The following is a 22,913-nucleotide window of genomic DNA, read 5'->3' as shown; positions in this document are numbered from 1 at the left end:
CATTGTTTGACATTTCTAGCTGTAGAAGCTAACTGTATGCACATACAAGCTTGTCCAAAGCGTGCAGCATGACCCAGAGTATAGAGCTCAGCTCTGAGCATCTGACAGGGAGCCCCGTCCATCCCCCAGAGCGAACAGAACATGAGGACAAACACACACGTTACAAGATGAAATCACTCTCTCTTTCACAGCACACACTGCAATAAAACTTTTCAAGGAGATGTACAGTGACGGACAGACACCAAGATCAGAGTCAGAAAAGAGAGAACAGGCTCCTTTATCATGGGGGGTGAGAGCTGAAACTGACTCACGGTCCAGCATGCGCTGCCTAGGTCTGCAATTTTCACTCCCATTTTCATTATATTGCAATGATCCAATTGATTGGCAAGAATTCCTGAATGAAAAAAAACAGAGCTTAAATTCAAAACTTTGCTAGATACAATATATCATGGTTTTAAGACAGACACTGGATTTATGGTTTATTACAACAATCTGTAACCCACTAATCCCCCTTTTGTCCTATGACTCAGGGGTGTTATCAGGCCACTTCACCTTAAATGATCCCTTAGAATATGGGCTAAGCACGTAAACTAAACTATCTGATTGATCTTGTATTTAACTGTTACACTCTGAGTACCTTTCCCAGACCTGAGGAAGAGCTCTGTGTAGCCCCAAAGTTTGTCTCTCTCACCAACAGAAGAAAGACCAATAAAATATATTACCTCATCCCCCTTGTCTCTCTATCTCCAAACTAACAGGAATATCATTCAACACAGATCATTCAAGTATGTTTTTGCGTTTATCTAATGTCTTTCAGCCCAAAGGATCCTACAGTGCTTTACAGAGAGGTGATTCCTCTTTACCTACTACTGAAACTTCGATGTGCTTAGGAGAGGACACGAACAAGAATCTGGTATCCAGTTAGATCGGCAAGAGCATTTTAGAAGAACAGCCTGTCATTGTCTGAAGCGGAGCATTGGGGTCAGCACCAACTGAGAGGGAAGAGTGCCCCCTACTCAGTAACTCACCCACTCTGAATCACAGTGCCCATAGCACCAAGCTGGGGCATTGGGGCCAACACTGACTCAGGAAAGAGTACTTCCTATTAAGTCCCTCAGACCAGAGCCATAGCACTGGCTTTTCTCCTCTGACAACATCAGCAAGAGGAAATATGACCCCTCCGGGGTACTGACTTCAGAGCAGATTCTGTCTGCCAGACAATTGAAAGGCGACCAGCTATCTTTTCACAGAATCATAGAATATTAGTGTTGGAAGAGACCTCAGGAGGTCATCTAGTCCAACCCCCTGCTCAAAGCAGGACCAACACTAACTAAATCATCCCAGCCAAGGCTTTGTCAAGCCAGGCCTTAAAAACGTCTAAGGATGGAGATTCCATCATTCCAGTGCTTCACCACCGTCCTAGTGAAATAGTGTTTCCTAATATCCAACCTAGACCTCCCTCACTGCAACTTGAGACCATTGCTCCTTGTTCTGTCATCTGCCACCACTGAGAACAGCCGAGCTCCATCTTCTTTGGAACCCCCCTTCAGGTAGTTGAAGACTGCTATCAAATCCCCCCTCACTCTCCTGTTCTGCAGACTAAATAACCCCAGTTCCCTCAGTATCTCCTCATAAGTCATGTGCCGCAGCCCCCTAATCATTTTCGTTGCCCACAGCTGGACTCTCTCCAATTTGTCCACATCCCTTCTGTAGCGGGGAGACCAAAACTGGATATAATATTCCAGGTGTGGCCTCACCAGTGCCGAATAGGGGGGAATAATCACTTCCCTCGATCTGCTGGCAATGCTCCTACTAATACAGCCCAATCTGTTGTTGGCCTTCTTGGCAACAAGGGCACACTGCTGACTCATATCCATCTTCTTGTCCACTGTAATCCCTAGGTCCTTTTCTACAGAACTGCTGCTTAGCCAGTCGGTCCCCAGCCTGTAGCGGTGCCTGGGATTCTTCCTTCCTAAGTGTAGAACTCTGCACTTGTCCTTGTTGAACCTCATCAGATTTCTTTTGGCCCAATCCTCTAATTTGTCTAGGTCACTCTAGACCCTATCCCTCCCCTCCATCTTATCTACCTCTCCCCTCAGCTTAGTGTCATCTGCGAAGTTGCTGACGGTGCAATTCATCCCATCATCTAGATCATTAATAAAGATGTTGAACAAAACTGGCCTCCGGACCAACCCCTGGGGCACTCCACTTGATACCGGCTCCCAACTACACATCGAGCCATTGATCACTACCTGTAGAGCCCGACAATCTAGCCAGCTTTCTATCCACCTTATAGTCCATTCATCCAATCCTTTTTTTTTTTTTTTATCTTGCTGGCAAAAGTACGGTGGGAGATCGTATCAAAAGCTTTGCTAAAGTCAAGATATATCACATCCACTGCTTTCCCCATATCCACAGAGCCAGTTATCTCATCATAGAAGGCAATCAGGTTGGTCAGGCATGACTTGCCCTTGATGAATCCATGTTGACTGTTCCTGATCACCTTCCTCTCTTTTGATTTTTATCTTGGAAAAGACATCCCTTTCCCTCAAATATCTTCCAGATTATATTACTTTACAATGAAGTGCTGGTTAATATGTCATACACTATCATGCAAGCCTGATTCAAGCAAAAATCTGTCAATAATTTAGTGTCACCATTCACCCCAAAACATTAGATCCATGAAACAGCAGCACCGTGAGACAAGCTCTGACATAAAATGTGTTACATCTCCCAGATCATTCCTAGGTGAGGACTATCTCTGGTGCAAAGACTCAGAATACAAGTGCTGGTGTTGTGTTTAAATTACAGAAAGGAAGTAGGTTTCAGAGTTGTACAGTCTGTATCAGCAAAAACAACGAGGAGTCCTTGTGGCACCTTAGAGACTAACACATTTATTTGGGCATAAGCTTTTGTGGGCTAAAACACACTTCATCAGATGCATGGAGTGGAAAATGCAGTAGAGAGGTATAAATACACAGCTTATGAAAAGATGGGAGTTACCTTACCAAGTGGGGGGTCAGTGCTAACGAGCCATTTCAGTTAAGGTGAGAATACCCCACTTCAACCTTAACTGAATTGGCTCATTAGCCACGGCCCCTCACTTGGTAAGGCAACTCCCATCTTTTCATATGCTGTGTATTTATACCTCTCTACTGCATTTTCCACTCCATGCATCTGATGAAGTGTGTTTTAGCCCAAGAAAGCTTATGCCCAAATAAATGTGTTAGTCTCTAAGGTGCCACAAAGACTCATTTTTTTTTTTTTTAGAAAGGAAGTAGCGTTCTCAGAATAAGAACCTAAATAGAACAGAATAGAATGGAATAGTTTAACACACTGAGAACATGAACTAGATGTTCTCCTCTGAAGATTTCTTGTCAAATGTGACTGTCTGGACCACAAGTGAGGACTAGTTTGCAGTGATAGAGCTGTGTATATGTGTGAGCAGGAGTAAAAGGCATCAGCAGATCTGTAGGAGGGAGTGGGAGGAGATGCTGCAGGGCTGGATTGAAGGGCATCAACCGAGTTAGAATAGCAGGGGGAGCTGCGTGTCCATCTCATCGTGATGTCCCCATGAATTGCATAGTTTTGAGGCCGCTGCTCCCTTTCAGCATATCAGATTTGTTTCCATTCCTGTGCCAATACAATCCCCCTCTCTGTTTCTGATATTCTGGTTGTCAGACATGGTTCTCAGATCTATGGTGATAAATTTAACTGGGCAAAGAGTGGCTGGATAGGAATTCCTATTTCATCAATTTTGTTGGGACTAATGGAAAGCAACTGGGCCTTGCTGGTGCCCCGGTCAGGCAAAGACATTTATTGGGATAACTGTACTCTCTGAGACACAAGAGCCTGTCCCAGCAGCTCTTGATGCCAGGACATTGAGCTTTGTGAAACAGGAGTTTGATCTTGACTGTGGCTGCTGTTAAACTGTCTTGGAGAAAATAGAAGTCACAAATGAGAATGTTTTATTTTAAAGTCACAGAAGCCAGTGCATAAAGCAAAAAAAAAAAACAAAAAAAAAAAAAAACCAACCAAACAAGGGAGAGCTTTATTTTCCAGCATTTGCTGTTTATGAAGGCTGTTGGTCTATCTGCACTGACTCCAGGCCTCACAGACTGCCCCAGGTGAAAGAGGACACAGGAAAAAACATTAGCCCATTGAGTTACATAGGTACTATCCACAACCAGAGGAAGCACTGAGATGAAGAGACCCTGAGAAGTCATTGCAATGCCTATACAAGCCTGAAGAAGAGCAGTAAACACAGGTCTCCTTTAAACATCAAATACTAGAGATGGGCTTTTGCACGGTTAAAACAAAGTACTTTGGGTTACAATTAGCACAAAAAGTGCTATACAAGGTGGACCTGTATTGTACTGTAAGGCTGTGAGTAATTGCTCAGAAGTGATGGAAATGTACAGTATCAGCAAATGCTCATAATTTTCCTGTTGTTCCTACACACAAACCCATCTGCAGCAGCATGTCTATGCACAAACAGACCTAGAGTGGGATTTGAGTGATTGGTATACGAGACAGATGGGCTTACTCCTGGAAACTAGAGGTGGAAAAGGCCTACCAATACAGGGTCATCTAGGCCAATGGCCTCTTACCAGCCAGTGCAGGAATTTCTCCTACTGTATATTTATGCTTGGTATGAAGTCTCCATAGGCTGTAGTTGGGGTGCAGTAAGCAGGAATGTTCTTGTTCCTCACAGGAATCCTAGCACCTGTATGAGTCCCACTTTCTGTACTAAACTCTACAAATCTTTACCCTTTCCAGCCTACCTTGTTTCTTTAGGCCCAGATTTATGCTTTGGCTCCAGGCAGCTGTGTCATGCAGAAACTTCTGGAGACTCTCCTCATCCACCTGCAGCAAGATGTTCTCTGGCTTGATGTCTGTGTGGATAATCCGACAATTGGTATGCAGGAACTGCAGCCCTGCCAGTACCTGTATGAACCACAGACAGTGATTAACAATCAGGAATGCAGAGACCACTCCTAGGAGCAGCTTTAGATGATGTCACAAGAGAAAGAGTCCAACATAATAGACTTGGTGTTTCACACAGATTCTGATGTTTATGAAGAATGAGATACAGATGACATGGAAAATTCTGAAAGAGGCCATCCCAATATAGGGAATTCCATGCATCTGCTTGGAGTCAGCATCTGTGACAGGGTGCTAAGTGAGAAGCATTTACTCAGGCCCTGCCACTCCAGCCTCAATCAAGGGGAATGGATTGAGGCTGGGTGAATAGCCCGGTGTCTACCTGGTAATGGGCAGCACCTGCCAGCCCCATTAGCCAGTGCTATAAAGGCTTGGAGGAAGGGGGGGGGGAGAGCGAGAGAAAGGCCAGGCACAGAGGGAGGTGGGAGTCTTCTGGTTTGTTGCTGGCCAGGCCTGCAGTTGGCTGCGAAACCTGTACATTGGTGGAAAGTGGTGGCGGGAAAACAACTGTAAATAAAGAACATTGGTATTGCATCAAGTTGAGGTATTCCTGACTGACTGGAGAGGGCAACAGGGGCCGAAACCAGAGGGGACCAACATGCACCTTGCTATGTGTGGGGGCTTGTCCGGGATCTAAAGCCAGTGCAAAAACTTGGTGGCCCAGAGATGGAGGGAACCCTGCAGTGGCTAGCAAAGCAACAGGAGGAGATGCAGAAGGCACTGCAAGCCTTCCAGCAATCCCACTAGCTAGAGATGCAGGCCTTACTCACCTGGCAGGCGGAGCAACAGAAAACTCTCCAGGACTTCATAAACGAGCAGGTGCAGCAGCAGCTCCTACAAAGACTGGTGAATCCCCTGGGAGGTGAGGGCACGCGCACAACGGTGTTAGGCCTATGTAAGATGGCCAATGACCCGGACGCCTTTCTTTGTACCTTTGAGTGGGTAACCATGGGTGCCGGATGGGATAGGGCAACCTGGGCCCTACAACTGGCTCCCTATCTGGCCGGCAAGGCTCAAGCCGCCTATATGGCACTGAGCAACGACCAGGCCAAGGACTATGAGGCAGTGAAGGCAGCTGTCCTAGACCGCATAGGGCTGTCAGCAGAAAAATACTGGCAGAAGTTTGTCTTACCTTACCTACCTTGACTGGCTAGAGGAGCATTATAGGAGCAAGTGGTGTGATACAACTAATGGTTTCATCATAGGACATAGAAAGAATGGAGTGACGTCTGAGCTACTTGGATTTAGCATAGTGAGAAATGGGGAACTCACACATTGCACTAGTACAAAGAAAGTAGATTTTGGGGAACCAAGTAGCAAGGTGCAATGGAAGGAAGTATTACAATCCACTCATAAGGAAGTGGCTGGGGACACTATAATTAAGGTGAAAAAGGATATAATTTGACCAGAAAAAAATTAAGCAACAAGACATGGCTCTTCATGAACTGGCTCAGATTTGTGATCACTAATTATCATGCTGACCAACATAATCTCATTGTTTCTTGATCTCTCTAGCCTCACCCACAACTGTTTGTTGCATCAATCTGTTGTCTGTAATCTTACACTTAGATTGTAAGCTTTTTGAGACAGGGACTCTCTCTTTGTTATATAGGTTTTTACAGTACCTAGCACAAAGGGGCCTTGGTCTCTAGGCACTACCATATTACAAATAAGTAGAAATAAAACCTGCAATGGTATTGGGGACACACCCAAACAAGAATATAAACAGTTAGTTAAAGTGTGTAGGGAAAAGAGAAGGACAACGCTTCATCGCTGCAGGAAAAGGATACTTTATTATGGAGCACGGAGAGTCTGAAGAGTCAAGAATTTAAGGACTTAACTGTTTGGGAAGAAAACATTCTCTACACATGGAGAATAACTCACTAATGAACATTGATTAGGAAATGAAGGTTTTAACAAACTCACTGATACTCACAAGACATTGTTTCTAAGTTAGCCAAATATAATATCAGTAGCAGCATTAGAGGGTTTCAGATGCTATTTGAGAAACAGGCTAAAGGAGGAAGAGTCCACTTCATCTACACCAAGCCTCTGGAGGAGGCTGGGGTGCTTAGATAGCAAACGTTCCTCTGACATCTTGACAAGTGGATCACAGAAAAACTCAAGAGTTCTGAGATGTACCATGTGGTTGTAACTGAACTTTGGAGATCTCTGTTAGCCTTTTATATTCCCTAGCAGCTCATGGAGTACTGTGTCCAGTACTGTGCCCAGTTTTGGGCCCCACACTACAAGAAGGATGTGGATAAATTGGAAAGAGTACAGCGAAGGGCAACAAAAATGATTAGGGGTCTAGAGCACATGACTTATGAGGAGAGGCTGAGGGAGCTGGGATTGTTTAGTCTGCAGAAGAGAAGAATGAGGGGGGATTTGATAGCTGCTTTCAACTACCTGAAAGGGGGTTTCAAAGAGGATGGCTCTAGACTGTTCTCAATGGTAGCAGATGACAGAACGAGGAGTAATGGTCTCAAGTTGCAATAGGGGAGGTTTAGATTGGATATTAGGAAAAACTTTTTCACTAAGAGGGTGGTGAAACCCAGGAATGCGTTACCTAGGGAGGTGGTAGAATCTCCTTCCTTAGAGGTTTTTAAGGTCAGGCTTGACAAAGCCCTGGCTAGGATGATTTAACTGGGACTTGGTCCTGCTTTGAGCAGGGGGTTTGGACTAGATGACCTTCTGGGGTCCCTTCCAACCCTGATATTCTATGATTCTATGGACACTGTGTAAGAAACGTTGTTACTGGCACATTTGTTTAAGTAAAATGTCAAGACTATGTGGAGGATGGAGAAAGATTCTGGTTCTGATCAGAGCATGGGGGATTACTCCCCAACGGAAAATATCATTCAGCCATGGCACTTGCTGCAGTCCAGGCCTCTGGTCGTGTTGCATGGAAGGAAAGAGAGAACTATGAAGCAAAGTGCTAGCAATCTGTAATACCATGAAGAAAGCCATCTCGACAAACCTCACAGCCAAACTGGAGCCAACTCAAGACTGTTTAACTAAGTGGTCTCCCTGTGTATCTTGCTTTCAGTGCTGGCTATGACTGCACACTGAAGTCAGCTTGTCAACAGCAGATTTTTAATTGTGGAGGGAGGAAAAAAAGAATTTTCCATGATGTTGTCAAAGCTACAGCAGCCAGATGGAGGTTCTTATGTCAACAGACAGTATGGATGCCAGGCAGGTTTGTTTCATGTGTCCCTGTGGGCAGCAGATTAATTTTCAAGAGTTGCTCAGTGAAGTAACACTCCACAATACTGACTATTCTGAGCTGAACCAACTTTCTAAATATGTCACTTTGCAACCTGCAACCTCAACAATATCAGTAGTCAATTTCCCAGGCACAGGTCTACAAAAGGCTACTGAAATTTGAATAAGCAGCTCTTTTAAAATTCCTGTAAAATTAGGGGTTAGGCTAGGCTAGGCAACCCAAAGGTCCCGTAAGGACATTGATTCTTTTCACCGTATGCATTTTAATGTTAGGTACTGCCACACAATTCAGGTTAAAACATATACTTGTATTTCCTGTTAGCCATCAGCTTTTTAGTTATTTCATCATTTTGGTATTTTTGTTAACTAATTTGGTAATGTCTTAAAAATACCTTGGATTTTTATTGACTTTTCATAGCAAAAAGTCCTGATGCGTTTGACAAATAAATCTAGACAGAGCTTATTAATACATAAAGTAAAGAAGTGCCTCAGTAGTGCCTCCAGGTATGTTTCTGCAACCCGAGGCTGCTTCGTTTGAGCTCTGGTGGGCGGATATGGCTGTACCGATTTGGAAGACTCACAACTGGTCCCACAAGCCCAAGAGATGAGACCTGGGCACAGCTTTTGCTCTGTTTGTTCTTCCTTGGATTTATGTCACATTTTTACTTTTTGTTTTCTTCCCTGAAGGGACGACGGGCCAGTACTTCCTTGTAACAGGTTTGAACCCTTTGGTCTGTTCCTCTGTGGGTTTATTTTAATCACACTGGAATAAACTGCAGACAAACCCAACCAGTATATCGTTAGCTATTCCAGTCCTCTTCACTGGAAGATATAAACATACTAGCCTAAGTGGTGTATGTGAGAGGGCAGGTGTGTAATTGGGTAGGGAAATGATCTTCATCTCACCGGAATTGTATTTAAATTTGGGACAAAACCACATTTGGATTTTATGCTTTAGTAAAATAATCCTGAGTGTTCTAAAAGGTTCCTCCACTGCACACCCAATCTGCCCAGCTATCTTCTCCACCCCCAGACCTCCCCCACCCCCCTCCCTGTGTCCTCACCCTTCCAGTGCTCCGAGCTCTCACCTGCTGTAGGGCTTTTTTCACAAAGGGCAAGGGGAGACCCTGGGCTCCATGGCTCCTCATCAGACACCGCAGAGAAGGGCCCAGCAACTCAAATACCAAGCACACATGTAGGAAAGTCAGGGATTCACTGAGAGAGAGAGAATGCTATCCCCACTCACTTTGATGTTAACTAGACAAGCCACAGCCAATCCCTCGCTCCCAGCTGCCATCCTATGCCCCACTCCCCAGGCTGGCCCCTGGCTCCCACTCCAAGTGCCATCCTATGCCCCCCCAGACTAGCCCCCGCTCTCAGCTGCCATCCTATGCCCCCTCAGCTAGTCCTTCGCTCCCACACCCAGTCCCCATCCCATACCCCCATCCCCCAGTCCAGCCCCTCTCTCCCACTCCCAGCTGCCATTCTACATACCCCAGGCTGGCCCCTTGGTCCTAATTCCAGGCCCATCCCTCCCACACGGACACAGCCAGTCTTTTCAACAGCATAGCATTCTGTCTGGCTGATGGCATTGCAAACAGAGAAAACCACTATTCTTAGATGAAGGATATGGAAGCCATTTGCTCCAATCATTTTAAAGTCATCTAAACAATGGATAATATTCTTCCCTGCCCCGTCCTTCTTCTTCATGCTGCTCACCTGAGAGTGGTCAAAAAAAACCTCGTATTTAGTGGAATTCATGTATCGGGTCTCTCTCTTGCTCTCTGCATTTTATCCTGCCATCCACCACCATAATATCTGAGCCTCTTCCATGTAAAAATCGATAGCATTTTCTATATATAGGATCTATAGGATTCTATAGTAAGTCTCTCCACTTTTTTGAGGCTAATAGCTCTGCTTGGGGTATTTTGTTTGTGGATGGTTGCTTAATTTGGATGCTTTCATGTATGTTCTTTTGGTGAAACCCAACAATGAGGGAACTGAACAAACCCAACTCCAATTACATTAGCGGAGTCCGATCCCCTATGGTGAATTCCCTCATAATTATCCAGCCGTATCCCAGGTGAAGGGTAGACACAATTCCCCATAAACAGACTAGCTGTCTGATCAGCTCAGATATCCCCTGACAATCCCCTTCTGGGGTACTTACCATCACTAAAGCTATCACAACTGACTCCCTTCCAAGGGTATTTCCCACATATAGGGAAAGGTTGTTTTTCCACATGGCCACAGCTTATCATGCTCATCAGAATTGTCTCATTATTTCCCCGTTTGCGTACCCCCATCCAGTTGTTCTCTCTTGGCTTATGTTTATATTGTAAACTCGTTGGGGCAGGGGCCATCTCTTTGCTGTTTGTTTGTACAGCACCTAGCACAGTGAGGATGAGATATCTAGAAACTACTGCAGTGCAGGTAACAAATACCATTTAATTTTTTTTTTGTTTTCTACATTTTCAAATATATTGATTTCAATTACAATACAGAATACAAAATATAAAGTAGCTCACTTTATATTTATTTTTGATTACAAATATTTGCACTGTAAAAAAAAAAGTATTTCATTTCACCTAATACAAGTACTGTAGTGCAATCTCTTCATCATGAAAGTTGAATTTACAAATGTAGAATTATGTACAAAAAAACCCTGCATTCAAAAATAAAACAATGTAAACCTTTAGAGCCTACAAGTCCAATCAATCCTACTTCTTGTTCAGCCAATCACTCAGACAAACAAGCTCATTTACATTTGCAGAAGAAATGCTGCCTGCTTCTTGTTTACAATAGCACCTGAAAGCGAGAACAGGCGTTTGCATGGCACTGTGGTAGCCGGTGTCGCAAGATATTTACATGCCAGATGCGCTAAATATTCATATGTCCCTTCATGCTTCAACCACCATTCCAGAGGTCATGCGTCCCTGCTGATGACAGGTTCTGCTTGATAACAATCCAGAGCAGTGTGGACTGACGCATGTTCATTTTCATCATCTGAGTCAAATGTCACCAGCACAAGGTTGATTTTCTTTTTTGGTGATTTAGGTTCTGTAGTTTCTGCATCAGAGTGTTGCTATTTTAAGACTTCTGAAAGCATGCACCACACCTCATCCCTCTCAGATTTTGGAAGGCACTTCAAATTCTTAAATCTTGGGTTGAGTGCTGTAGCTATCTTTAGAGATTTTACATTGGTATCTTCTTTGCATTTTGTCAGACTTGCCGTGAAAGTGTTCTTAAAACGAACATGTACTGGGTCATCATCCGAGACCACTATAATATGAAATATATGGCAGAATGCGGGTAAAACAGAGCTGGGGACATACAATTCTCCCCCAAAGAGTTCAGTCACAAATTTAATTAACGCATTATTCTTTTAACGAGCGTCATCAGCATAGAAGCATGTCCTCTGGAACGATGGCTGAACCATGAAGGGACATATGAATCTTTAGCGTATCTGAGATGTAAATATCTTGCGACACCGGCTACCACAGTGCCATGCAAATGCCTGTTCTCACTTTCAGGTGCTATTGTAAACAAGAAGCAGGAAGCATTATCTCCCATAAATGTAAACAAATTTGTTTCTTTTAGCGATTGGCTGAACAAGAAGTAGGACTGAGTGGACTTGATAGGCTCTAAAGTTTTACATTGTTTTCTTTTTGAGTGCAGTTATGTAACAAAAACCCGTACACATTTGTATGTTGTACTTTCATGATAAAGAGATTGCATGACAGTACTTGTAAGAGGTGAATTGAAAAATACTATTTCTTTTATCATTTTTACAATGCAAATATTTGTAATAAAAATAATGCAAAGTGAGCACTGTACACTTTGTATTCTGTGGTGTAACTGAAATTGATATTTAAAAATGTAGAAAAAGTCAAAAATATTTAATACATTTCAATTGGTATTCTATATTTTAATAGTGCAATCAATTGCGATTAATTTTTTTGAGTTAATCGCGCGAGTTCACTGCGATTAATTGACAGCCCTACTTGTAACATCTCTCATGCCTAGTACTGGAGAATTAAGGTCTGCTATGCTGCTAAATAGAAAGGATTTCAAACAAAACTATTTCTAAGTTAAGACTAAGACCAGGTCTAAAAACAAAGTTATATCAATATACCTAAAGGGATGATTTTATACCAATATAATTAAGTTGTTGCAACTTTGTGGGTGGACTCATATCACTATAAACCTGTCTTATATCAGTTTAACTCTAGGCCTGTAAATTTACCAGCCCAAACTAAACCAATACTATAAAGTCTAGACAAAAAGTTGCACTGGTTTAACTAAGCCAGTTTAAATTAACTGGTGCAACTTCTGTATGTAGACAAGTCCTGAGACTTGTCACCACCATCACAGACCTAAAAGTTCAGGTCATCTTCAGGAACAATTAGTGACATCAGTAATAGATGCAACTAATGGATGAGATATGCATGAGGGCACAAAGAAACTCAGGCTACATGCTTAGTGTCTTCTTATACTTTTTGCTGAATTATACACTTTTTGCAAAAGTTATAACTTATTTGTATTGCCATAGTGCCGGGGAGACCATTATGCTAGGTATTGTACAAACACAGAATACCCCCCTTCCCAGCCGAGCTTTTCATTTAAAGACAGTGACCCAGATCTTCCATTTAGGCACCTAAATACCTTTGAGGATCTGGAGCAATGTTTCCATCTTTTCCTGTTGCAAAGGTGGAGATCCTCTACCCTGAGGTTCTCCCTCGGTTTGTTGTATTGGATGTCTAGAGTAGCTTGCAGGAATGAGGCCAGAGTGGAACAGCTCAGCTCACCCTGTGAATACTGAGAGTAAGGACTACGGGATGGAGGAAGCGGAAGCATCAGGAGGAGAACCACCACCAAGATACTCAACAACTCAGGATAATTAGTGTTATAGTGCACTGAGAGGTGGTCTGTGTTTCCTGCAGCACCCAGCGTAAAAGATGATTACTTACTGGCATTGTAACTGTTGTTCTTTGAGACATGGGTGCAGACATATTTTCCATTCAGGTGACTCACAAGCAGTTCTCATAGGAGGAGGGGCTCACAATTTGCCTAAGTAGTGACTGCAGGATTGCCTTCCTAAAGTTCGCATCAGATCTAGAGGCAGTAAAAGTATGTATAGACCAGGTAACAGCCCTGCAAATGTCCAATATTGAAATATCACTGAGGAATACTATTGCCGTTGCTAGGGCCCTCGTCAAATGAGCTCACAATCTCTGTGGAGGCATGGTCTGAGCCACTTCAGATGCTGGTGTAATGCAAGAATTTATGAATTTGGAATGGTTTTCACAGAGACCACCTGACCCCGCTCCTTCAAGCCACATAGGAAATAAACAAATGAGGCAATGCTCGAAAAGGTTTAGTTCTGTCTAGGTAGGATGGCAAGCGTCACCTCATATCCAACGTCTGAAGACACTGTTCATTTGTGTTGGAGTCCAGTTTAGGAATGCACTCTAGAAAATAAATCATTTGGTTAAGGTGAAACTGAGAATCCACTTTTGACAAAAAAACTGGCTGCTGCCCCAGGGCCACACTGTCCTTGAAAACCTGTGTATGGGGGCTGTGCCATTAAGGCCTGCAGCTTGCATAATGCTGCTACAGCCATAAGGAAGCCTGTCTTCTGGCACAGGAGGGACAGAGAACAGGTTGCTGGGGCTCGAAAGGAGGACCCATGAGGGGAGCGAGCCAGGACAATATTAAGGTCCCACAAGGGAACCGGCTCTTTCACAGGTGAGTAGAGACAAATGATCCCTTAGAAACCTAACCACCATGGGGTTCGAGAAAAGTGGCTGATCTCAGCTAGGCAGATGAAATGGCAAGATTTGAAGTGAACTCACGATGAACTGAGTGAGAGACCAGAAGACTCAAAGTGCAATAGGTATGCTAAAATATTCTGAATACAGGCAAGCATCAGCTGGCCTCCCCAAGCAAGTGACCAAGCTGAAAAACACTTCCACTTGATTACTCTAATAGCGGTTTTCCTGCTGTTAACCCATAGCAAAGCAACACCTTCCAAGCATCCTTCCTCCTCATCTAGCCATGAAGCATCCACGACTTGAGATGAAGAGGGGCGACTGCTGGATGCAAAACTTGATCAGAGTGCTGAGTTAGTAAGTTGGGATGAAGAGGCAGCGATATGGGAGGTCAAACCAATAGACCAGTAGGTTGGAGGGCTAACATTGCCTGAGCCAAGCTATAGCAATGAGAATAAGTTTGGTATGATTCAGCTTTAGCGTGAGAATGACCTCTGGGATTAGAGAGAAGAGGTACCTCAAAGGAGACCCCCACATTTGAGGTGGACGGTGTCACTTAGGGAATCTGTATTGAGACCCACTTGAGTGCAAAAATGGTGGCACTCCTTGTTGTGTCTCATCGCAAACAGATTGATAGTTGGAATGCCCCATTCTGCAAAGATGGACTCTGCACCCTGGACTTCAGAGACTACATGTGATTGTGGGAGAAATTCCTGCTGAGGTGATCAGCCAAGTGAATCTGGACTCCAGGTAAGTGAGCTGTTGTGGGAACAATACTCTCCCTGATGCAGAACTGTCGTAACTTTATTGCTTCCTGACACGGTTGGAGGAGGTTCCTCCCGGCTTATAGTATTGCGGTGGTAGCGTTAGTGAGTATATGAGCCAGTGTGCCCCATATGTGATCCTGTAAAACTTGGCAGACATTGTAAGTGGCCCAGAGCTCCAGAATGTTGATTTGGAGGGAAACTTTCTGTTCTGAGCACAAGCCAAGAACTTTTAACACTCTTAGATGTGCTCCCCAACCTACTGAGGTGGCATCAGTGACTACAGTCCTGGCTGGGGGAGGATGCACAAATGGACCACCCTGGCATATGTTGCTCTGAACTGTCCAGTACCATAAGGATCTTCAGAGGAACTCAGACAAGCCTGTCCAATGTATGACACGTTAGGGAATAGAGCAAATTCAATCACACCTGAAGAGGACGAAGGCGCAGTCTTGTATGCTCGATGATGCAAGTACATGCAGCCATATGACCTAGTAACTTCAGGCATACATGGACCATAGTTGAAGGCTGACATTGTAGTGCCAGACATAGATGCTGAATTGTTTGAAATCATTCAGCAGAAAGATTCTCAAATTTGTAGACTCTAGTAGGGCCCCAATGAACATAATCTTTTGAGTTGGTGCTACCATGGACTTTTTTTTGTTCAATATCATTCCCAGATGACTGAAGAGACATAAGAATGGCCATAATGGGTCAGACTAATGGTCCATCTAGCCCTGTATCAGGTCTTCAGATAGTGGCCAATGCCAGATGCTTCAGAGGGAATGAATAGAACAGGGCAATTATCTAGTGATCCATCCCTTGTCATCCATTCCAAGCATCTGGCAGTCAGAGGTTTAGGGACATGCACAGTATGGGGTGCATCCCTGATTATCTTGGCTAATAGCCACTGATGGATCTATCCTCCATGAACTTATCTAATTCTTTTTATAACCCAGTTATACTTTTGGCATTCACATCATCAACCACTGGCAATGAATTCTACAGGTTGATTTTTGTATTGTGTGAAGTAGTACTTCCATTTTTGTTTTAAACCTGCTACTTATTAATTTCATCGGGTACAACACTTCCTTGTTCACTTTCTCCACACCAGTCCTGATTTTAATAGACCTCTTTCATATCCCCCTCAGTCATTTCTTTTACAAGCTGAACAGTCCAGGTCTTTTTAATCTCTTCTCATATGGAAGTTGTTCCATACCCCTGATAATTTTTGTTGCTCTTCTCTGTACTTTTTCCAATTCTAATGTATCTTTCTTGAGATGTTGCAAACTGCACTCAGTATTCAGGGTATAGACGTACCATGAATTTACATAGCAGCATTATTATATTTTCTGTCTTATTATCTATCTCTTTCTTAATGGCTCCTAATATTCTATTAGATGTAGTGTGAATTGGGAAAACATGTTCTCTGAACTTGTGTCTCACTAACCAATAGTCCAGGTTCAGGAAAATATTAATTCCTCTTTTTCCGAGGTATGCTGACACTACAGTCAGTCATGTATTTTTTAAAAATGTGAGGTGCTGAAAGGAAGCACAGTGTACTGATAGTGTTACCCCACCATACCAAATCTCAGAAATCTCCTGTGGCTCAGGAAAATTGCCATATGGAAATAAGCATCCTGAAGGTTCAGGGCAACAAATCAATCATTGTGGTTCAATGCAGGAAGGATAGTTGCTAGGGTGACCCATATGGATTCCAACGTATCTAGTGTATTTGCTGAAGCTGCAGAGGTCAATAAAAGGTCTCATCGCTCCTTTGAATTTGGGGACCAGGAAATACCAGGAACAGAACCCCTTTTTCTGATGCTGTAGGGGAACCTCCTCTATAGCTCCATGTGCAATCAGACTCTGGACCTGCTGCAGGAGCAGTGACTCATGAGAGGGGTCCCTGCAGAGGGATGGGGTAGAGGGCAATGGCCAGGAATTATGGCATGACCTGATCACATAATACTTAGGATCCCTTTGTCTATGGTAACCATATTCCAAGCACTGTAAAAGTGAGACAGCCTGTCTCTGAACTGAGGAGATGTAGATGGGGAGATCACAACTAGAATGCTGCCCTGGACAGGCAAGTCAAAATAGAGGCTTGCTAGACACTGGAGGAGGACTATCTAGTTGGTTGAAATTCCACCCAGAAGACCTCCTCCTCTGTGATCTTATGACCCTTGCAGGGCAATCTGCAAAATATCTTTGATGCCTGTTTACAAATGCAAGGAGTATGGGGAACAATCAGGATGAACTGGAAGTCACGGTATATGAAGAAAATTATGACTTAATTGGCATCACAGAGACTTGGTGGGACAACTCCCACGATTGGCGTACCTGCATTGAGGGATATAGCTTGTTCCAAAGGGATAGGTATGGGGAAAAAGGAGGTGGTGTTGTGCTGTACGTCAAGCATGTATACATTTTCTCCAAGATCCAAGGGGACGTGAGCAACAGACTCACTGAGAGTTTCTGGGTGAGGGTAACAAGGGAAAAGAACAGTAGCAATGTTATGGTGAGGGTCCATTATAGACTACCAAATCAGGAAAAGGAAGTGGATGAGTTATTCTACAAGTAAGTAAGATTAGCTAACTCACATGAGCTAGTACAAATGGGGGATTTTAACTTCCCAGATATCTGTTGGAAGACTATTGCAGCAAAACATAATACGTCCTGCAAATTCTTAGTGTGTGTAGGGGACAGCTTTCTGATTCAGAAAGTTGAGGAAACAACTAGGAGGTCATCCATTTTGGATCTGGTTTTGACCGACAGGGATGAATTAGTTGAGAACATGAAGGTGGTTGGGAACTTGGGAGGAAGTGATTGTGATCTGATAAAATTCAAGATTCTATGGAAAGGAGGACATGAAAAGAGCAAAACAAGGACACTGGACCTCAGAGTTGAAATCTGCCTTTGACTCAGATAAATAGTAGGCAAGGTCACATGGAAAGACCAATTAGGAAGAAAAGAAGTCAAAGGAGGCTGGCAGTTCTTAAAAGATGTAATACTAGAGGCTCAACATCTTGCAGAGGAAACACAAAAAAAGCCACAGGCGGCCAATGTGGCTGCACAAGGAGCTTTTTAGATATCTAAAACCACAAAGGGATAAATACAGGAAATGGAAGGAGAGGCATGGAAGAGGATACGAAGGCAAAGCTGCTCAACAACTACTTTGCATCACTCACAAAAAATAAAGTGTGACCAGATGATTAGCAAAAGTTACCACAGACAATGAAGAGGAAGAGATGCAGATTGGGATGAATAAAGGACATGTCAGAGATCTTCTCACCAATTTGAATGAATTAAAATCAGTGGAGCTGGATGCTATTAACCCAAGCGTACAAAAGCAATTAGCTGAAGAAACCGTGGAGCCACTCATAGATGACAGGAAAGGTCCTGGAAGACTGGAGAAGGGCTAACATTGTGCCCATCTTTTAAAAAAGGGGGGGGGAGGAGGAGCTGGGAAACTATAGACCAGTCAGTCTGACTTTGATACCTGGGAAGCTACGAGAACAATGTATAAAACATTACATTTGTGAATACCTGAAGGACAGAGGGGTGATCACCAGCAGCCAGCATGGATTTACCAAGAACTAATCATGCCAAACAAGCTTGATTTCCTTCTTTGACAGGGTAACTGGTTTGGTGAATAGGGGGAATGTGGTGGACATAATATACTCGGACATCAGCAAGGCTTTTGACACAGTCCCACATAACATTCTGATAAGCAAGCTGGAGAAAAGCTGGCTCAACAGAACTACCATTAAGTGGATACATAATTAAACAACTGCAAACAAAAAGTAACTATTATTGGAATGTTGTTGGATTGGAGGGAGGTCTCAAGTGAAGTTCTAGAGGAATCTGTTCTGGGTCCAGTGTTTAACATCTTTATTAATGACCTGAATGTAGATACAGAGAACATGATCAGGTTTGCAGATCACACAAAGCTGGCAGGGGTGGGGGGAGGTTGCCAATACTTTGGAGAATAGATCTAAAATTCAAAGGGATCTTGATAAATTGGAGAACTGGACTAATGACAACAAGATGAAATTCAACAAAGACAAATGTAAGGCGCTACACTTAGGGAAGAAAAATAAAATGTACAAATACAGAATGGGGGGAAACTGGCTTGGCAGTAGCACTACTGACAAGGATCTGGGAGTTGTGGTGGATCAAAGCCTCAACATGAGTCAACAGTGCAATGCTGTTGCCAAAAAAAAAAAAAAAAAAAAAAGCAAATGCCATTTTAGGTTGCATTAACATAGGCATAGCATGCAAGTCAGGGGAGGTGATAGTATCATTCTATTCAGCGCTAGTTAGACCTCAGCTGGAGTAGGTGTGTCCAACTTTGGACACCAATGTATAGAAAGGACAGAGAAACTGGAAAGGATCCAGAGGAGAGCAACAAAGATGATCAAAGGGATGGAATGCAAGCCATATGAGCAAAGGAACTGGTTTAGTTTGGAAAAGAGGAAATTAAGGGGGGGATCTGATAGTGGTCTTCAGATACCTGAAAGGCTGCCACAAAAAAGATGGAGAAAAGTTGTTCTCTTTTGCCACCAAGGGCAGGACAAGAAGCAATGGGTTCAAACCATAGCAGATTTAGATTAAAGCACAGAAAAAAATTCCTAACTATAAGGACAGTGGAACAGACTGCCTTGGGAGGTCGAGGAACCTCCTTTAGTGGAGGTTTCCAAAGGAGGCTGGATTGTCATCTGTCTTGGATGGTTTAACACTACAAATCCTGCACTTTGGCAGGGGGTTAGATTAGATGACCGTTGCCGTCCCTTCTAGCCCTATGGTCGTACATTGCCGATGCTGCAATTATCAATACCAGACTCAATAGATGCCCCATGGCCAAAACCAGAGGCAGTTAGATGGACTGGCATCAGGAGTCCACAAGGAGCTGCTTGTTAGCACTTAAAAGGGCTGTTTGAACTTGTTGAAACCCTGGGTGAGGGGAAGATCAAATAAGTGCTCATCTGCAACACTACACCTCCCTGCCAGGTGACCACGCTGGGTCAGACTGGAATGGTGCCAGCACTATTAAGTTACATTAACAATGAACTATATACAATAAATTCCTAGAGAAACTGAGGAAAAAACATGTAAAGTAAAGCACCACAGAATGCTCAAACTCTAGCCACAGGGAGCGAGAAGGAAGTGAGACCGGTCAGGATGCTGCTATCCTTAAATACCTAGGGGAAGGGCAAGAGCCACAAGGCATGAACACCGCCCATAGGTACTGTTAGGCAAAGTTCTCCAGCTTCAGTGCACTGGGCGCATGCCCACCTGAGTGGAATACATGTCTGCACGCACTCAAAGAAGAACAGAATGATCACTAAATATAAACATACCCTGGGGTGGGAGGCTGCTTCCGAAGCAAATGCTGGACCTGAGGCCCTTTTCTACATAGAGTTTGATGTGTTCTCCCTGGTGCCAGCCAGGCTCCCATCAGGCTGAGACCTGTTGGAGGAGTGGACTAGTACTGCAGAGCTCTGAAAACAGCTGCAATCCCTACAGTGCAGAAACCGAATGAGCCAACATGCTCCCTAGAGGGCAGCCAGGAAAGGTACATACACACTGGAGGAGAGAGATTTCATCCTGGGCAGCCTCAGCAAAGCTCTCCCCACCCTTGGCCACCTTCACAGCTACACGCCGCTTCTCTCTGTGAAAGGAATCACACCTGCAGACCAATGCACAAAAGTTCTGTCCACCCAGCTTCCCACCATACGGCCTGGAGGAGTCTCCATGTCTTTCCTTTCCCTGTAGTGACCTCCCAATGCCTGTGCTCTGTACTGAGAGAGGCTGCCCTACACCTCTCCTCTGCCTCTAACATCCCTAACCTCATACCTTCCACATACAGCAGGGTGGAGACCTGTATTCATCTCCCTCTGGAAACTATTACTTTAATCTTAGAGCTCCATCTCCCTCTGGGAGCAGGAGAGGTCTGGCCAGGCTGAGATAGAGCACATTATATATCAGAAAAGTAAATATAAAGAAAGACCTGTTCCCTTTAGGGCCAAACACAAATCCAGTAGGGTTTCCTGCAGGCACAGCTCAGCACCACAGACTACAAAGCATTCCACCCACCAATGTCATCTCACTTCTGTCTAACCTAGGCTGTTTGTCTAGTGTCCAAGCACCAGTTCCCTTCCTAGAGATCCTTCCCCTCTGATTCTTGCTGTCAGACTCACCCCCCACTCACTTCAATGGAGCCCTCTTGTAACTGGCTGCTTGGGAAATAATGCTTCACAGCTGAGCTGGCTCTGTTGATCGCCTCCCACCACCACCCACATCCCTGCCTTCAGGGCAGGCTATTCCTCTGGGCTGTTCCTTCCTCTGCCCAGATAGAGGGGGTCAATTCCTCCCCTTTCCCCACTGGATGGACTCTAAACTTCCCTTTACAGCCCCATTCTACAGAGTTCCCCTCCTTTTGGAATAGTCTCTATTGTGCTACTCACACCATGTCCTTGCACAACCAGACTGTAGAGAAGTAGCCAAAGCCCAGCTTGTGCACCACCTGGTATCTTCCACTGAATGTGTCTCCCTTCTGCACAGGGTAGTAGCCTCCTACAGAGATGGATCACCAATAGCTCCATTAGTGGGACAGGTTTCAGAGTAGCAGCCGTGTTAGTCTGTATTCGCAAAAAGAAAAGCAGTACTTGTGGCACCTTAGAGACTAACGAATTTATTAGAGCATAAGCTTTCGTGAGCTACAGCTCACTTCATCCGATGAAGTGAGCTGTAGCTCACGAAAGCTTATGCTCTAATAAATTTGTTAGTCTCTAAGGTGCCACAAGTACTGCTTTTCTATTAGTGGGACAGGTCTTCAAAACACTACCAAACAGAAAGAGGGACTGACCTCAACAATTCAGCCCAGAGTCTACAAATCTCCCAGGCTGAATTGCAGGGAGGTTTGGGTACCAAACTGGTAACACTCCCTGGGACTCACCGGCACAGTACTCTGCAGGGTCCTCCTGGCATCCCCACTCCTCCATGCCAGAGGCTTGCTGCAGTCCTCAGGATGAGCCGGTGGAGGGATCTGACACTTCGAGCAGACACAGCACGATCTTCAGCATTTTACTCCTGTAAATAGAGTTATGTATGTGCATACCTGTTGGTATTTCAGCCAAGCACCCATGCCTTCCCCTTTGCAGCTTACCTATTCTTCCTTTTGGATCCCTTCTTCCTTCCCCTATGTTTCCTCAGAATTGGACCTGGGTTAGGAAAATTTCTGGCATTTCCTGAGGGATTAGATATTATTTTAAGATTTCAAAATAGGGACATTGAAATGACTCAGGCTGAGCAGAGCTCCTTGCTGGGTGCAGCTAGAACAGAGAGAGACAGGAGTCTCAGGTTTCTTGCTGCCTTGCTCGGATTTCCAGAGGATTAGTGGGGATTGAAGAAAGGGCCAGGCATTCCCTCTGACAAACTACAGTGCTGGCCTGGCTTCCTGCAGAGAGCACACAGATCCAGCTCAGCAGAGGGAGAGGGCAGGTCTCTAATATGCGCACAGTCTAACTGAGCTGCAGATTCTCACATTCTATTTTAGTATTAAATATGCACTGGAAACTCCAGTACTCTGCAGCCCAGCTCGGACAAAAGCTAATTGGCTATAACACAGATTATCTTGAAATAATGCTTCAAAACTCTGCGAGATCACTGTTTTTGGCACACTAGGAGTCAACCATTTTAAAAATAACACCCAACATAGCGATTCATGCTAAGGATTTGTCTGTGTAGTGGCCATCTGGCAATTTTCACTAACTTGAATCCTAACAAATGTGATATTAGTTAGTCTGATTAGATTATTAGTACGTTAGAAATACTGCCCTTAAATTCTGAGGAGTTAGTTGGTGAAACCTAAGGGCTAGTCTACACTTGAAATGTACTAGACTAGTAAGAGTGTCCATATAAGAATTTATCTGGAATAACTATTTTAGAATAGTTATTCAAGAATAGCTATTCTGGTATTTCCAAGTGTAGACAAGCAATAAGAGCATTTCCCCAGCAACTCTGGAATGGAATTGTGGCTTCTTCTGTCATTTTTGATTCTTCAGCTAAGAGCATTTACTACATCCTGCTCTTCCTTTGTTAGCAACAAAGCTGCCCTTAAGGACCAAACCTTACAAGCTGTAGCTGCATTTCTTATTGATGCTGGGTGAGCATGGGGTATGAGCAGATTCCCTGGCCTGTGGCT

At 44.0% G+C, this 22,913-nt stretch overlaps 1 protein-coding gene across 5 annotated transcripts in view; it reads right to left on the bottom strand.

Moving 5' to 3' along the window:
- Nucleotides 1-22,913, bottom strand: part of LOC119858240 (SRSF protein kinase 1-like) — a 52,367-nt gene that overhangs the window by 9,906 nt on the left and 19,548 nt on the right. For 4 of the 5 annotated variants that reach the window (XM_043518227.1, XM_043518225.1, XM_043518226.1 and 1 more), the window contains 7 exons: nucleotides 21,666-21,799; nucleotides 21,175-21,283; nucleotides 20,291-20,378; nucleotides 9,801-9,888; nucleotides 9,258-9,364; nucleotides 4,785-4,947; nucleotides 312-394 (listed from right to left, as the gene is read on the bottom strand). In XM_043518227.1, the coding sequence (XP_043374162.1) occupies nucleotides 312-394; nucleotides 4,785-4,947; nucleotides 9,258-9,364; nucleotides 9,801-9,888; nucleotides 20,291-20,378; nucleotides 21,175-21,283; nucleotides 21,666-21,711 (684 nt within the window). In that variant the 5' untranslated portion in view covers nucleotides 21,712-21,799. The remainder of the gene's footprint in view (nucleotides 1-311; nucleotides 395-4,784; nucleotides 4,948-9,257; nucleotides 9,365-9,800; nucleotides 9,889-20,290; nucleotides 20,379-21,174; nucleotides 21,284-21,665; nucleotides 21,800-22,913) is intronic. The other variant, XM_043518229.1, reaches the window with a different exon arrangement.

This window comes from Dermochelys coriacea, chromosome 7 (genome assembly GCF_009764565.3).
Source record: "Dermochelys coriacea isolate rDerCor1 chromosome 7, rDerCor1.pri.v4, whole genome shotgun sequence".
Classification (NCBI taxonomy): Eukaryota; Metazoa; Chordata; order Testudines; family Dermochelyidae; genus Dermochelys; species Dermochelys coriacea.
The sequence above is the reverse complement of the archived record's forward strand: the minus strand, read 5'-3'. Positions and strand labels throughout refer to the sequence as shown.